Below are 17,610 nucleotides of genomic sequence, written 5' to 3' on the forward strand. Positions count from 1 at the left end.
CGTCGTTTCAGATTGTACTCACGTCCTTTCTGGATGTGTTGATGTCGTCTCTGACTGTACTAATGTCGTTTCTGCCTGTGCTGATGTCGCCTCTAAATGTACTAATGTCGTCTCTGTACACGTTTTTCACTGTACTGGCGTCGTTTCAGATTGTACTCACGTCCTTTCTGGATGTGTTGATGTCGTCTCTGACTGTACTGATGTCGTTTCTGTCTGTGCTGATGTCGCCTCTAAATGTACTAATGTCGTCTCTATACACGTTTTTCACTGTACTGGCGTCGTTTCTGATTGTACTCACGTCCTTTCTGGATATGTTGATGTCGTCTCTGACTGTACTGATGTCGTTTCTGATTGTACTCACGTCCTTTCTGGATGTGTTGATGGCGTCTCTGACTGTACTGATGTCGTTTCTGATTGTACTCACGTCCTTTCTGGATGTGTTGATGTCGTCTCTGACTGTACTGATGTCGTTTCTGATTGTACTCACGTCCTTTCTGGATGTGTTGATGGCGTCTCTGACTGTACTGATGTCGTTTCTGCCTGTGCTGATGTCGCCTCTAAATGTACTAATGTCGTCTCTATACACGTTTTTCACTGTACTGGCGTTGTTTCTGATTGTACTCACGTCCTTTCTGGATGTGTTGATGGCGTCTCTGACTGTACTGATGTCGTTTCTGCCTGTGCTGATGTCGCCTCTAAATGTACTAATGTCGTCTCTGTACACGTTTTTCACTGTACTGGCGTCGTTTCAGATTGTACTCACGTCCTTTCTGGATGTGTTGATGTCGTCTCTGACTGTACTGATGTCGTTTCTGCCTGTGCTGATGTCGCCTCTAAATGTACTAATGTCGTCTCTGTACACGTTTTTCACTGTACTGGCGTCGTTTCAGATTGTACTCACGTCCTTTCTGGATGTGTTGATGTCGTCTCTGACTGTACTGATGTCGTTTCTGCCTGTGCTGATGTCGCCTCTAAATGTACTAATGTCGTCTCTGTACACGTTTTTCACTGTACTGGCGTCGTTTCTGATTGTACTCACGTCCTTTCTGGATATGTTGATGTCGTCTCTGACTGTACTGATGTCGTTTCTGATTGTACTCACGTCCTTTCTGGATGTGTTGATGGCGTCTCTGACTGTACTGATGTCGTTTCTGATTGTACTCACGTCCTTTCTGGATGTGTTGATGGCGTCTCTGACTGTACTGATGTCGTTTCTGATTGTACTCACGTCCTTTCTGGATGTGTTGATGGCGTCTCTGACTGTACTGATGTCGTTTCTGATTGTACTCACGTCCTTTCTGGATGTGTTGATGGCGTCTCTGACTGTACTGATGTCGTTTCTGATTGTACTCACGTCCTTTCTGGATGTGTTGATGGCGTCTCTGACTGTACTGATGTCGTTTCTGCCTGTGCTGATGTCGCCTCTAAATGTACTAATGTCGTCTCTATACACGTTTTTCACTGTACTGGCGTTGTTTCTGATTGTACTCACGTCCTTTCTGGATGTGTTGATGGCGTCTCTGACTGTACTGATGTCGTTTCTGCCTGTGCTGATGTCGCCTCTAAATGTACTAATGTCGTCTCTGTACACGTTTTTCACTGTACTGGCGTCGTTTCAGATTGTACTCACGTCCTTTCTGGATGTGTTGATGTCGTCTCTGACTGTACTGATGTCGTTTCTGCCTGTGCTGATGTCGCCTCTAAATGTACTAATGTCGTCTCTGTACACGTTTTTCACTGTACTGGCGTCTTTTCAGATTGTACTCACGTCCTTTCTGGATGTGTTGATGTCGTCTCTGACTGTACTGATGTCGTTTCTGCCTGTGCTGATGTCGCCTCTAAATGTACTAATGTCGTCTCTGTACACGTTTTTCACTGTACTGGCGTCGTTTCTGATTGTACTCACGTCCTTTCTGGATATGTTGATGTCGTCTCTGACTGTACTGATGTCGTTTCTGATTGTACTCACGTCCTTTCTGGATGTGTTGATGGCGTCTCTGACTGTACTGATGTCGTTTCTGATTGTACTCACGTCCTTTCTGGATGTGTTGATGGCGTCTCTGACTGTACTGATGTCGTTTCTGATTGTACTCACGTCCTTTCTGGATGTGTTGATGGCGTCTCTGACTGTACTGATGTCGTTTCTGATTGCACTCACGTCCTTTCTGGATGTGTTGATGGCGTCTCTGACTGTACTGATGTCGTTTCTGATTGTACTCACGTCCTTTCTGGATGTGTTGATGGCGTCTCTGACTGTACTGATGTCGTCTCTGATTGTACTCACGTCCTTTCTGGATGTGTTGATGGCGTCTCTGACTGTACTGATGTCGTTTCTGATTGTACTCACGTCCTTTCTGGATGTGTTGATGGCGTCTCTGACTGTACTGATGTCGTTTCTGCCTGTGCTGATGTCGCCTCTAAATGTACTAATGTCGTCTCTGTACACGTTTTTCACTGTACTGGCGTCGTTTCTGATTGTACTCACGTCCTTTCTGGATGTGTTGATGTCGTCTCTGACTGTACTGATGTCGTTTCTGCCTGTGCTGATGTCGCCTCTAAATGTACTAATGTCGTCTCTATACACGTTTTTCACTGTACTGACGCCGCCTCTGATTGTACTCACGTCCTTTCTGGATGTGTTGATGGCGTCTCTGACTGTACTGATGTCGTTTCTGATTGTACTCACGTCCTTTCTGGATGTGTTGATGTCGTCTCTGACTGTACTGATGTCGTCTCTATACACGTTTTTCACTGTACTGACGCCGCCTCTGATTGTACTCACGTCCTTTCTGGATGTGTTGATGTCGTCTCTGACTGTACTGATGTCGTTTCTGCCTGTGCTGATGTCGCCTCTAAATGTACTAATGTCGTCTCTATACACGTTTTTCACTGTACTGACGCCGCCTCTGATTGTACTCACGTCCTTTCTGGATGTGTTGATGGCGTCTCTGACTGTACTGATGTCGTTTCTGATTGTACTCACGTCCTTTCTGGATGTGTTGATGTCGTCTCTGACTGTACTGATGTCGTTTCTGATTGTACTCACGTCCTTTCTGGATGTGTTGATGTCGTCTCTGACTGTACTGATGTCGTTTCTGCCTGTGCTGATGTCGCCTCTAAATGTACTAATGTCGTCTCTATACACGTTTTTCACTGTACTGACGCCGCCTCTGATTGTACTCACGTCCTTTCTGGATGTGCTGATGTCGTCTCTGACTGTACTGATGTCGTTTCTGCCTGTGCTGATGTCGCCTCTAAATGTACTAATGTCGTCTCTATACACGTTTTTCACTGTACTGACGCCGCCTCTGATTGTACTCACGTCCTTTCTGGATGTGTTGATGTCGTCTCTGACTGTACTGATGTCGTTTCTGCCTGTGCTGATGTCGCCTCTAAATGTACTAATGTCGTCTCTATACACGTTTTTCACTGTACTGACGTCGTTTCTGATTGTACTCACGTCCTTTCTGGATGTGCTGATGTCGTCTCTGACTGTACTGATGTCGTTTCTGATTGTACTCACGTCCTTTCTGGATGTGTTGATGTCGTCTCTGACTGTACTGATGTCGTTTCTGATTGTACTCACGTCCTTTCTGGATGTGTTGATGTCGTCTCTGACTGTACTGATGTCGTTTCTGATTGTACTCACGTCCTTTCTGGATGTGTTGATGTCGTCTCTGACTGTACTGATGTCGTTTCTGATTGTACTCACGTCCTTTCTGGATGTGTTGATGTCGTCTCTGACTGTACTGATGTCGTTTCTGCCTGTGCTGATGTCGCCTCTAAATGTACTAATGTCGTCTCTATACACGTTTTTCACTGTACTGACGCCGCCTCTGATTGTACTCACGTCCTTTCTGGATGTGCTGATGTCGTCTCTGACTGTACTGATGTCGTTTCTGCCTGTGCTGATGTCGCCTCTAAATGTACTAATGTCGTCTCTATACACGTTTTTCACTGTACTGACGCCGCCTCTGATTGTACTCACGTCCTTTCTGGATGTGTTGATGGCGTCTCTGACTGTACTGATGTCGTTTCTGACTGTACTGATGTCGTTTCTGATTGTACTCACGTCCTTTCTGGATGTGTTGATGTCGTCTCTGACTGTACTGATGTCGTTTCTGATTGTACTCACGTCCTTTCTGGATATGCTGATGTCGTCTCTGACTGTACTGATGTCGTTTCTGATTGTACTCACGTCCTTTCTGGATGTGTTGATGGCGTCTCTGACTGTATCGACCCTATCACTAACTGCCTCGTGCACCTCCTACTAGCTCCAGGCCCCCACAAAGTGACATGCAGCTTGTGATATTTCACATCGATTTATCAGCCCCTAATGTTGCAGTCGTAAATCTTCCTGATAATTCTAGCGATGTTTCGGAAGCCCGATCCTTCATCTCATATGCACTGATATAATTAGCGCCCAAAAATACCTCTGTGAGAGCTAAGGTCTAGACATTTGTTAGCCCAACCACCATGCCGCAGGCCATCAGGTATTCATAGAATACATCTGCGCAAGAGATAAACCTATTCAAAATTATCATCATCATTGACTGTGGACAAGCATACCGGTAAATAGGGTCATGTGCACAGGAACTATCCCGGATATATGTGAGTCTCATTTCCGATTTGAACGGCAACGTCTAGTTCTTGGTTAAAAATGACAGAACTGAAACAGTGCAATTGTATTTTGGGTTTTGTTTACTGTGCATGTACCGGACGCAGACACATTCAAGGAAAACTATATATGAATACTAACTGAGCCGCCTTTTCTGTGGTTTTGCTTCTCCTGTTGTACTGTTCTGCTCATATAGTCGAGCGTCTAGGTATGCAAGCGTCAAGATTGCTTGGAGGCAGTCTGCAGAATTCTGTTATTGGCATGCATGAGAGATGTTTACGTGGAAATAATGTGCGTAAATCTGTCACTGGCATGCAAAAGAGACTTTTACATGGAGGTATTGTGCGGAAATCTGTTAGTGGTATGCAAAAGGCATGTGTGCGTGGACCCAATCTGCAGAATTCTGTTACTGGAATGCAAGAGTCAAGTTTGCGTACAACCGGTCTGCGGAATTGTGTTATTGGCAGGCAAGAGAGACGTTCACTGGGAACTGGTATGCGGGAGTCTGTCACTAATATACAAGAGGGACTTTTACATGAAAGTAGTGTGCGGAAATATGTTAGCAGTATGCAAAATACAGGTGTGCATGGACTCAGTCTGCTGAAATCTGTTACCTAGTTGACCCTGGGTCCACACGGAGAACTCTTAGTGTTACCCTGCACCCACCACGAGGAGGTGGTTCTTCACGGGTGCCATAGGCGAGTGACGTTTACTTGGAACTAAAGTGCGGAAATCTGTCACTGGTATGCAAGAGAGACGTGGATGTGGAACTTGTGTGTGGAAATCCGTTCTTGGTATGCAAGAGTTAAGTGTGCATGGAGCCGGAATTCTGGTCCTGTTGTGCAAGAGAGGCGTTTACGTGTGAGTTATCGGTGGGGAGAGATGGACTGAAAATGGGACAATGGGAGAGAGGTTTGAAGAGTGGTTGGTGAACGCTTGGGAGAGAGGATGGGTGAGCGGATGAGAGAGGGGGATTAAGGCTGTAAGAGCGGATAGAGGGTTAAGTTGGAGCATACAGACACTAGGTGTATATCACGTTGGGATATTCTATTAATTCATATCCTGTTTATATGGTTTAACTCAAAAGAGGTGATTCCACTTTCGACAGCTCACAACCTGCAACCATCCTTCCCTACGGATATGTGGACATCGCCATAACCGACTTAAAACAGGATTTCCATGACGTCATTTTTCGAATTTTTCGTCAAAATACTTAATTGTTTAAGCATAAAAAACGAACGCAGATATTGCGATTACTTATCATAGGCCTACTAAAATATTGAATTAATATCCTTTGTCTATGCTAGATTAATGTATATTAGAGCAATAGGCTGTATTGTCAAAATTAAATGATTTTTAAGTTCAGTATGTTGATGAACATGATGAATAAAATGATCTCTATCGCTGGATATGTAACTTGGCTACATCAGGGAGTCGTCAACATCTGTCAGGGTTTGCTCTGTATACCATATGGCAAATTCAAAACCTTGTGCTTTTTCAGTTCTCTAATTCGTAATTTTCAATGTAAGCATTTATACATATGAAAGAATGAAAGTAACAACGTATATATCGTACCGAACACCTCGATGTTAATTCTGAACTATGTGAAGTACTGGTACAAATCTTTTGCAGCCTTGCCTAGATTTTGCAGACAAGAAAATCAGATTCAGACGTATATCCCTTCCATCCATTTGCATTAAACGTGATTCAGTGTTATTCGAGATTACGAATTGCTACCACGAAGTACCAAATGAGATGCCAGAGGGATAGATTGACATGGTACTGGCTCGTAAGCGGGGTACATTGAAAATAATAGATGAGCGCTCAGTCAATCAGAAAGCGAGATTTATGTGTGAAGTAAGATGATTATTGTTGTCATAAATACTACCTGTTGTTTCTGTTGGTGTGAGAGAAATACTACAAGATTAAGCTCATGTATTGTTCTGTCATAACTGCATCCCACACTCCCAAGATCTGCTTCAGTACATCACGGATATTGGCCATTACCAAATACAACACAAATACTTGCAGTCTTCTACAATACATGACGAAAACTCGTGAAATTCCCTAATACACGATAAACTATCATCCCGATGTCAGGTAGAATTTAGAAAAACGCAAACCTTAATAGGCCACCTACTCGTTACAAGAATTTGCTCTCGTGAGTATTGCAAAGATCTGAAGTAATAACTCAAACGCTGTCAGTAATGTAGGACAAACTCTTCCCCAACACACGTGTGTGACATGTGTAAGAGGATATACTATTATCTAACAATATATCACTCCTGGTTAGTCTGAAAATTTAAAAGACTGTTATGACTGAGGCGACTGATTACGACGAGGAGCACGTACGGATGAAGATGTTCCAAGAAATCAGATCTTTTTCAGCCGGAACTGTTCTACTTGATGTCTGACTGTATACTACAATACGTTTTGTAGACAGATTAGACAAATATATAACACAGTCGCCCCTTTGTTCAGATTCATTGGTATATCTCTCGTGCTATGCTAGTTGCATGAAGGGAGATTGATACCATTTGGGCCTCACATGCGAATCATGTGACTTGTAGAGTTGGATATGACTCTACTAAAATGTACAAACAATTGGAAATGTCTCCAGTAGAATGTACATTCAGCTGGATATGACTCTAGTAGAATGTACAATCAGTTAGAAACGACTCTAGCAGAATGTACAATCAGTAGGATATGACTCTAGTAGAATGTACAATCAGCTGGATATGACTCTAGTAGAATGTACTATCAGTAGGATATGACTCTAGCAGAGCGTACAATCAGTTAGAAATAACTCTAGCAGAATGTACAATCAGTAGCGTATGACTCCTGTAGAAGGTACAATCAGTAGGATATGACTCTAGCAGAATATGCAATCAGCTGGATGTGACTCTAGCAGAGCGTACAATCAGTTTAAAATGACTCTAGCAGAGTGTACAATCAGTTAGAAATGACACTAGCACAATGTACAATCAGTAGGATATGACTCTAGCAGAATATGCAATCAGCTGGATGTGACTCTAGCAGAGCGTGCTATCAGTTAGAAATGCCCCTAGCAGAGCGTACAATCAGTAGGATAGGACTCCTGTAGAATGTACAATCAGATGGATATGAGTCTAGCAGAGCGTACAATTAGTTAGAAATGACTCCTGTAGAATGTACAATCAGTAGGATATGACTTTAGTAGAATGTACAATCAGTTGGATATGACTCTAGCAGAGTGTACAAATAGTTGGAAATGTCTCTAACAGAACGTACAATCAGTAGGATATGACACCAGTAGAATGCACAATCAGTTGGATATGACTCTAGCAGAATGTACAATCAGTTAGAAATGACTCCTATAGAATGTACAATCAGTAGGATATGACTTTAGTAGAATGTACAATCAGTTGGATATGACTCTAGCAGAGTGTACAAAAAGTTAAAAATGACTCTAGCAGAGTGTACAACCAGTTAGAAATGACACTAGCACAATGTACAATCAGTAGGATATGACTCTAGCAGAATATGCAATCAGCTGGATGTGACTCTAGCAGAGCGTGCTATCAGTTAGAAATGCCCCTAGCAGAGCGTACAATCAGTAGGATATGACTCCTGTAGAATGTACAATCAGATGGATGTGAGTCTAGCAGAGCGTACAATTAGTTAGAAATGACTCCTGTAGAATGTACAATCAGTAGGATATGACTTTAGTAGAATGTACAATCAGTTGGATATGACTCTAGCAGAGTGTACAAATAGTTGGAAATGTCTCTACCAGAACGTACAATCAGTAGGATATGACACCAGTAGAATCAACAATCAGTAGGATATGACTCTAACAGAATGCACAATCAGCTGGATATGACTCTAGCAGAATGTACAGTCAGTTGGAAATGACTCTAGTAGAATGTACAATCAGTAGGATATGACTCCTGTAGAAGGTACAATCAGCTGGATATGACTCTAGCAGAATGTACAATCAGTAGGATATGACTCCTGTAGAAGGTACAATCAGCTGGATATGACTCCTGTAGAATGTACAATCAGTTAGAAATGACTCTAGCAGAATGTAAAATCAGTAGGATATGACTCTAGCAGAGCGTACAATCAGTTAGAAATGACTCTAGTAGAGCGTACAATCAGTAGGATGTGACTCTAGTAGAATGTACAATCAGTTGGATATGACTTTAGTAGAATGTAAAATCAGTTGGATATGACTCTAGCAGAGCGTACAATCAGTTGGAAATGTCTAACAGAACGTGCAATCAGTAGGATATGACACCAGTGGAATGAACAATCCGTTGGATATGACTCTAACAGAATGCACAATCAGTTGGATATGACTATAGCAGAATGTACAATCAGTTGGAAATGACTCTAGCAGAGCGTACAATCGGTAGGATTTGACTCCAGTAGAATGTGCAATCAGCTGGATATGACTGTAGTAGAATGTACAATCAGTTGGATATGACTCTAGCAGAGTGTACAATCAGTTGGAAATGTCTCTAACAAAATGTACAATCAGTAGGATATGACACCAGTAGAATGAACAATCAGTTGGATATGATTCTTATAGAGTGTACAATCAGCTGGATATGACACAGGAGGGTTTCCTTTGAGTTGCACGTGTCACGAATCAAACAAATCCACTAAGATACGGTAAAATGCAAAAACATACAACTCAGTACAACATCACAGGAAATATTTGAATTCATGAAAATCCAAATGATCTTTATGTGGCAGTTTCTACCAGCTCGAGCTACTAATAGTTTATTATTATCATAGCGCACCACAACATATTTGTTATTTTCACTCGATCCTTGGATTACTTGTGGTTACGGCTTTTGCTCGTCACTCGGAAAACTCGGGTTCGAGTCCCTACTTGCGTGCAACGTGTGAAGCCCATTTGTGATGTCCCAGCCGTGATATTGGTGAAATGTTATTAAAGCGGCGTAAAATTAAAATCAATCTGTCAGTCTGAGACTGACACCAGCTTCAAATAATATTTTTGACGCAAATGTAGTCGCTCTCTTATAACATACTCGTCATAACATGTTTTACTTCCTGGGAATGATTCAATAAGTGCAAATACATTTTCTCAAGTAAATACATATTCAGTGCATTGACATTTCTCTGATTTACAAATTTCTGATAGGAATACTTGAATCAGTTTAAACTTCGAACTCAAAAACCCACCGTCTCCAAACGATCTATCCTTGGTGTGTACGGTACAAGTACAGAACCTGTCGCACGCTCTATGTTCTTGCTCGAGACAGATTGCATAAAATAGACCTAACTGTTCCCAAATAGCAACAAATACGTTCATTCTAGTAGGCCTTGAGATAAATCTATTTTAATTGGCCTTTTGCTCAGCTGTTAACAGTCTTCCTATAGATAAGATCCATAAAATCTGTCCCTGTGGCTTAATTACACGCTGTGTCCCTGGTATCAATACACACATAAGTACCTTAAATAAGCTTGAACTAGCTTCTGTGTGTAACAGTAACATGCATTTGTGTGAGTGTCATATATGTGTTGCAAACATAAGATCGTCCATTGGGAATGAATAGTCGATTATACTCAATACTTCATCAGTGACCCTATGTTAGACCGAATATAGTCAGGACTGTGTTAATGACCCCTGAATTAGAGCCAATAAGGTCAATACTACGTCAGTGAGCCCGAGTTAGACCCAATAAAGTAAATGGTGCGTCAATGATCCCAGTATAGTCAGTACTGCATCAATCACCCCCGAGTTATTCCCAGTATAGCCACTACTGCGTCAGTGACCCCCGAGTTAGACCCAATATAGTCAGTGCTGCGTCAATGACGCCCGAGTTAGACCCAGTATAGCCACTACTGCGTCAATGACTCCCGAGTTAGATCCAGTATAGTCAGTACTGCGTCAGTGACCCCTGACTTAGACCCAGTCAAGTCAGTATTGCGTCAATGACCATCGAGTTAGTCCCAGTCAAGTCAGTATTGTGTCAATGACCCCCAGTTAGATCCAGCCCAGTCAGTATTGTGGCAATGGCCACGAGTTAGATCCAGTCAAGTCAGTATTGCGTCAATGACCCTCGAGTTAGACCCAGTCAAGTCAGTATTGTGTCAATGACCCCCAGTTAGATCCAGTCCAGTCAGTATTGTGGCAATGGCCACGAGTTAGATCCAGTCAAGTCAGTATTGCGTCAATGACCCTCGAGTTAGACCCAGTCAAGTCAGTATTGTGTCAATGACCCCGAGTTAGACCCAGTATAGTCAGTATCACAGTCAAGTCAGGCACCCGTGAAGAGCCACGTCCTCGTGGTGGGTGCTGGGTAATGCTAAGTGCTCTTCTCCCGTGTGGACCCGGGACAGAATGTGTCCACAGCGCCCCATTGCTGGTCGTAAGAGGCGACCAAATTGGGCAACCTGTTTGCCGTGGGTTGCGTCTCGTGTCCTTGGAGGGCGGTAGTCTGTGGTTGGGGGCACTGGGAGCCTGAATTGTGTTCCTTTTGCTCCACACCACTTCGGCTCTTACTTCACCTAGACGGGTGGTAGAATCGGCCCGATTCTATCAATCGGCTGGTCACGCCAAGCCCTGTGCTACAACTCAGTAATGTTGCACAAAATTTTTAGAATTATAGGTTGATATTGTTTAGCCTTGGCGAAGTTTGAAACACAGAATTTGGAAAAAGTTACTGATTATTATTGCCTAGAGTCGTATCCCCAGAAGGAGGTGGCTCATGGGCCAATCTGGTGGAATCATTAATCTTTCAATTTTTCGTAGTATTATCTATCCTTGGTGCTGCAAGTCGGAGACCCGCTTGTTTTTAGCATTGTCCTTGTGGTACTGCGTGGTGGGTGGGGACCTCAGAACTATTCAACCAGAACCATGGCTTCTTAAATCCCCATTGCAAAGAAAACGCGTCAATTTGACAATGATCCAGATGATAATGACCAAGGACTGTCCACTTCCATTGATTACTGACAACGTTTTGTCGCGATTGAGACTCAAGATAACAGCAGACTAACATTGAACCCTTTCGCAATATGGAAAGGCATACAAGGAATTGCCGGTGACAACAGCAGAAGCAGGAATTGCAGCAGAAGAGAACAGACAACTAACCTGATGTCTACCACCACATTCGTCGGCATTCCAGTGTCGGTATCTCCTCAAAGGACACTTAACACAAGCAAAGGAATCATCAGGGATAGGGATCGATTACTCGCCGACATGTCTGAATTTGATATTGTTTCAGAAATGAAAGATCAAGGGGTCACACGTGTTAAGCGTTTTACAACACGTTGCAAAACCTGGAGACCATTCAGACAAACACGTACCTGTTTTCATTTCCCACTCCACAGCTCCCAGATCAGTAATGGTAGGCTATTGTCGCATCAATGTAGACACCTATATACCCAATCCTTTAAGGTGTTGTAAATGCCAAAAGTTTGGTCATGATGTTAGTACTTGCACATTGTCTGTTGTGTGTGCTCACTGTGGTGAGAAGACACACACAACAGAAGATTGTGAAAGTACTTATAAGAAATGCACCAACTGTTCGGGAGACAATTCCTCTTTCTCTAAGGAATGCCCTGTTTGGAAGCTACAGATGGAAATAAATAAAATTAAATTTACTCTAAATATCAGTTATGCCGAGGCTTGTACAGGAAACCGAATTAAAAGAAACATATGCTTCAAAAAACCAAAACACCATCTGAGGTGACTAATAAAGCACCTAAATCATCTTCAGACTGTCAAACAAATTTGACCTGGGTGAAAACCGATTCTCCACAGGCTTTCGCACCAGCAGCATCCTGCCAGACTGATGAACCGCTTCCTGATTTTTCTCAAAGTCAACCAGCGTCAAATTGTGATCATGATACATCATCTCAGTCTATCACAAGATCTAAATCGTTGTCTATTGTACAACAAATTAATAACGATCAAAGTAAACCTAAGCATGATTCTTCCAAAAAACAAAGAGGCAGAGGGTCCGAAAGGGTCCGAAAAAAATCAAACTTCATTAGAAATATGAATCACTTGAGGCCATGGACGTGTCTGAAAATGCCCATTCTAGGGCACAAACCTTGTCGTTAAATCCCCCGAAAGATATTTTATTGCAAAAATGTCATACAGTGTAATTGTAGAGGACTTCGGCACAATTATGATGAATTACAGTTATTAATCCTGGAGTGTTCACCGTCAGCAAGCTGTCTACAGGAGACATTTTTGAAGAAGACAGATCTTTTGGATCTACGTCATTTTAAAGCTTATCATTATTTCTCACCGCCAGGTGACAGAGCCACTGGGAGAGCTTCAATCCTAGTCAAACAGAATGTTATCCATAGCCCTACTATACTTACATCTTTAAGCAGTTGCAGTGCGCCTCACTTTACACGTTGCGTTTACATTATGCTTTCTGTATATCTTCAACCGTCTTCAACCATTCAGAGGACTGATCTTCAAGATTTTTATTTATACTACCAAAACCCTGTATTATTATGGGTGACTTAAATGGCCACAACCCACTCTGGGGTGGCACAACTACAAATGCTAATGGTAAATGATTGGAAGTTCACATAATGAATGAATGAATGAATGTTGTTTAACGCCGCATCAGCAATATTGCAGCTATTCGCGGCGAGAAAATGTCTGTCGTTGTACAACACTTGGAAAACAATAAAAAGTGATGTTGAAAATCACTAAAATATCAGTTACGTATCAAATGCAAGGGTAAGAACTGATCTCTGAAATAAAAGCTATATTTTGCATATAGTTTGATTTCTTTTAAATATGCTAAAATTAAGTGGCTAGAAACTTTGTTAAAAAGTGCACATAAAGTAGGAACATCGCCATAAAAACATTCTCTGATATGAACAAAGTCAATACATTCAAGTAAAATGTGCTTGAGAGTAATCGGTCTATGGCACGGAATGCAAAATGGTGGGTTTTCACGTTTGAAGAGAAAGGAATGTGTACAGTAACTATGGCCGATACGACTTCGCCGTAGCACAACCTCATCGTGACGTCTAAGTCCAGTACATGGATTTTGTCCAATATTGGGTTTGATGGAATGAAGCTTATTTGAGACTTGATCGTCCCAGCTCTGCTGCCACTGATCTGTTATATATTGTCGAATAGCAGGTTTGAGGTCAGAAAAAGGAAGGGTAGTGTTGGTAACTGAACTTTGTAGAGCTTCTTTAGCTACGGAATCCGTTACCTCTTATACCAGAGTGGATTGGAAGCCAACAAAACACAATAACCTTCCCAGCCATAGATATGTCTAAATGGCGACTTAAAATTTTGTCTAAAAACGGGTGATTATGTTTACGGTTTTTGATTGCCTGCAAAAATGATGAAATGGTTGTCTCGAGATGTTTCAATAAACTGCAATGCTAATACAATTGCCATAGACTCTGTAAAAATGGAACTTCCATCAGCCAGTGATAAGGTGTTATCACCAGCAACAGCAGCTGCTGACACCTTATTGCCATCTTTTGATCCATCTGTGTAAAGGCTTTGGTAAGAGGAGTATTTGTCTTTAATTTCTAAGATAATTTATGATCAAACGTAATGCCCAGAAAATTAGCTTCTCTGACAATTTTTATGGGAGTGGTATTAAGGAATAACTCAGGATCTTTATGCATTTTACGTTTGGTACAAAAAATGAATGCAACATGTTTTAGTTTTCGAAAACTTAAAACCGTTTTCCAGTGACCATCTATGTACCTTGTTTAAACAAAGTTTCAATTGTCTTTCAATACTATTCATGCTGGAACCCCGACATGACATATTAAAATCATCAACGAATAGAGAGCCATCGACATTGCCATTGAGAACCTTAGCCAGACTATTGATTTTTATGCTAAAAAGAGTGACAGATAAAATACTTCCTTGTGGAACTCCCATTTCATGATCATAGATGTCAGAAAGGGTGGATCCAACTCTTACCTTGAATTGTCTATCGTCTAAAAACCGTGAAATAAAATCAGTCATGTGACCACGAAGGCCCATCATATGGAGATCTTTCAAAATATCATATATCCAAGCAGTGTCATATGCTTTTTCTAAATCAAAGAAAATAGAAACAACATGCTGCTTTTTAATAAAACCATCACGAATAAATGACTCTAATCTGACAATATGATCCATGGTACTCCTCCGGTGTCTGAAGCCACTCTGAATGTCTGTAATAAGGTGAATTGATTCCAGATACCAGACGAGGCGAGCATTTATCATACGTTCCATGGTCTTACAAACACAGCTAGTTAGAGCTATAGGCCGGTAATAAGTAGGATTTGTATGATCCTTGCCTGGTTTTGGCACTGGTATAATCATTCCTTCATGCCAGGAAGGGGGAAAATTTCCAGTTTCCCAGATATTATTGAAAATATTTAATAACGTGATGAGAGATTCATCAGGTAGGTGTTTCAATAATTGGTAATGTATATCATCAGGTCCTGATGCTGTATCATGAGCTTTCTCAAGAGCCTCTTGTAATTCACTAAGGGAAAAAGGTTCATTATAATCTTCTGAATTATCAGATTGAAAACTCAGATGTCTCTTCTCCTGCTGCTTCTGGTATTTTTGAAAGGCAGGATCGTAATTAGAAGAAGAAGAATTCTGACTGATCGTTTCGCCCAATGTATTAGCAATGATCTTTTCAGATGTTACTACATTGCCATCTATCTTGAGATGTTGCACAGTGTTAACGGAACCTTTACCTTTGATTTTGCGTATCATATTCCACACTTTGTTAAGCGGAGTACGAGTATTTATTTTAGAAACAACTTGTTTCCGACTCGTTCGTTTACATTGCTTTATGCATCGACGAGCCTTAGCTCGTGTAACCTTGACATTATTCAAATTATCCGAGGAGGGAGATTTGTTGAATATTCTCTCAACTTTTTTCCTCGTTTACCTGGCCTTTCTGCAATCGTCATTGAACCATGGTGTGTTAACTCGTGGATTAACTGAGGTCTTAGGGATAGTTTTGGTAGCAATAGTAAGCAGTGTGTCGGAAAATGTTTGAATCTCATCCATTTTATTAACAAAAGTTTCAGGATTCAAATTTACACGGCATAGAGTATTAAAAGTCTGCCTATCAACTTTTGTAAATTTCCATTTTGATGTGGGTAGATCCTGTGAAGGACTGATGGTCTCAAGTATTGTGGGAAAACTATCACTACCACATAAATCATTATGAACGGACCATGTAAATTCATTATATAGAGAAGGGTCAGTCACAGATAAATCCAGCGCTGAATACGTTCCCGTTACTGGGTGTAAATACGTATTAGAACCATTGTTAAATATGCAAAGATTCTGTTTACCAAGAAAATCTTCGAGAACTTTACCTCTATTATTATAACTGGACGAACCCCACAAAAGATTATGCCCATTGATCAGTCAAATTATCAAGTTCCTTAACAGTAAAAGTGTTGACGATGGGGAAACATACACGAACAAAGTGTTATAGCAATGTGGAGAGTTAAACGGACAGCCACAGCCTGTAGGGTCGTATTTAATGACACAGGACTGTGGAGTGTCCCCTGTTTAACACAAATGCAGGATCCACCAGATGCTTTACCATTATTGGTCTTTGCATACACGTTATACATGTTATAATGACTTAAGGTAAGTTGATCATTTTCCTTTAAATACGTTTCTTGGAGACATAATCCTACAGGATCATAATCATGTGCAAGAAGTTTCACTTCATCATAATTAGCCCTAAAACCTCGGCAGTTCCATTGTATTAATGTATGGTGAGTCATTTATGGTGGAGTTGTGGATGAGCGTTCTCTGTCTTTCTTTTTTGGAGAATGACTCCTTGAACGAGTGGCTTGTGGTGCGGAAACATCCATATCTTCTAGTACTCCAAATGTATTGAACAGCAACGCAGGATTTCTCTGAGCTTTTGGTAGACGATCTGAATGTTTAACCTGTTTCGTGTAATTCACATTTGCGTTCTTTTTCTTCTCAGATTTTGAATCATCTGTTACTTGCTGGACTTTTGTAGAGGATGTCTGAACTGAAACTGAGGGTGCATTAGATGACTGATGTGAGGTCTGAAAAAGATACGTAGGCGTATCTTTTGTTACCCATAATAATCAGTTTGACAAGAAACAGAACTGGTCATAGGTTTTATTGCTGCAGCATAAGTTTTCTTAACTGTTCCTGCAGAATGTGTACGAGCAACTAGTTTGCGTGCATCAGTGTAGCTAATGTTTTGCTCTGTTTTGAATCGTTGCACTGCAGCCTCAAATTTAAAAACTGGACAATCAGAAGAGGATGGCATGTGAGGTTCGCCACAGTTAAAACACTTGACTGTGGCATTACACGTAGAGCCTTCATTATCTCGCTCTCCACAGCGATAGCAGACAACATGATTTCTACAGGCATTTTGACCGTGGCCGAACTTTTGGCATTTGAAGCAGCGGATTGGACGGGGTACAAACCTATCAATCCTCATAGCAAAACAACCTACTTTTAAACGCTCTGGTAGGTTTGGTGTATCAAACGTTAGTAAGTACGTATTAGATGGTAAGACTTTGCCATCTTTCCTAAATGTAAAACGTTTAGCTTCAAGGACGATCTCCTGATGCTTCAAGGACAAAACACTTGGGCCAGTTGTCTCGCTCTGAATAACACAGTCGGCCAACAATTTCATCATCTGAGAATTCAAGTTTACTATCTGAGTCCGAGTGTGTTCTTTTCGCCTTTTTAGAATTCGTTTTGGGTGCCATGATGATAAGAATATGTTTCATCAATCCTGCTCCCCGCCCACCATGGAGCGCCAATAGAACAATGTTAAACGTCAGCGGATTTCCAGCAGACTAACACCAAGAGGCTACAGGAATGATATACTCCAGTATGGTATCATACCAGATTGGCCCATGAGCCACCGACAAATGTGCTCTAAGTAATTGATTCTAATCAATAAATTCCATATTCAATAAAACAATAGTAAATTTCAATGACTTTTCAACCACGACCAAACTACATA

General features: G+C 41.4%; 1 protein-coding gene across 1 annotated transcript; it reads right to left on the reverse strand.

The window, feature by feature from the left end:
• Window positions 1-980: 980 nt before the first annotated feature.
• On the reverse strand, window positions 981-5,314 carry LOC137268775 (adhesin Ata autotransporter-like). The gene is made up of 3 exons (XM_067803352.1): window positions 5,274-5,314; window positions 1,769-4,205; window positions 981-1,361 (listed from the first exon to the last, which is right to left on the reverse strand). The coding sequence occupies exons 1-3, from the start codon at window positions 5,312-5,314 to the stop codon at window positions 981-983; spliced, it is 2,859 nt and encodes a 952-aa protein (XP_067659453.1).
• Window positions 5,315-17,610: the final 12,296 nt, after the last annotated feature.

The sequence above is a fragment of the Haliotis asinina genome, chromosome 16 (genome assembly GCF_037392515.1).
Source record: "Haliotis asinina isolate JCU_RB_2024 chromosome 16, JCU_Hal_asi_v2, whole genome shotgun sequence".
Taxonomy (NCBI): domain Eukaryota; kingdom Metazoa; phylum Mollusca; class Gastropoda; order Lepetellida; family Haliotidae; genus Haliotis; species Haliotis asinina.

Excerpts from the sequence above, each read along its gene's own strand:
- LOC137268775 (XM_067803352.1), bottom strand. The coding sequence starts at position 5,314 with ATGGCACCCGTGAAGAACCACCTCCTCGTGGTGGGTGCAGG. Across the intron at positions 4,206-5,273 it reads CTCCTCGTGGTGGGTGCAGG|AAAGGACGTGAGTACAATCA; the intron begins GTAACACTAAGA and ends CAACACATCCAG. Across the intron at positions 1,362-1,768 it reads TCAACACATCCAGAAAGGAC|AAAGGACGTGAGTACAATCA; the intron begins GTGAGTACAATC and ends CAACACATCCAG.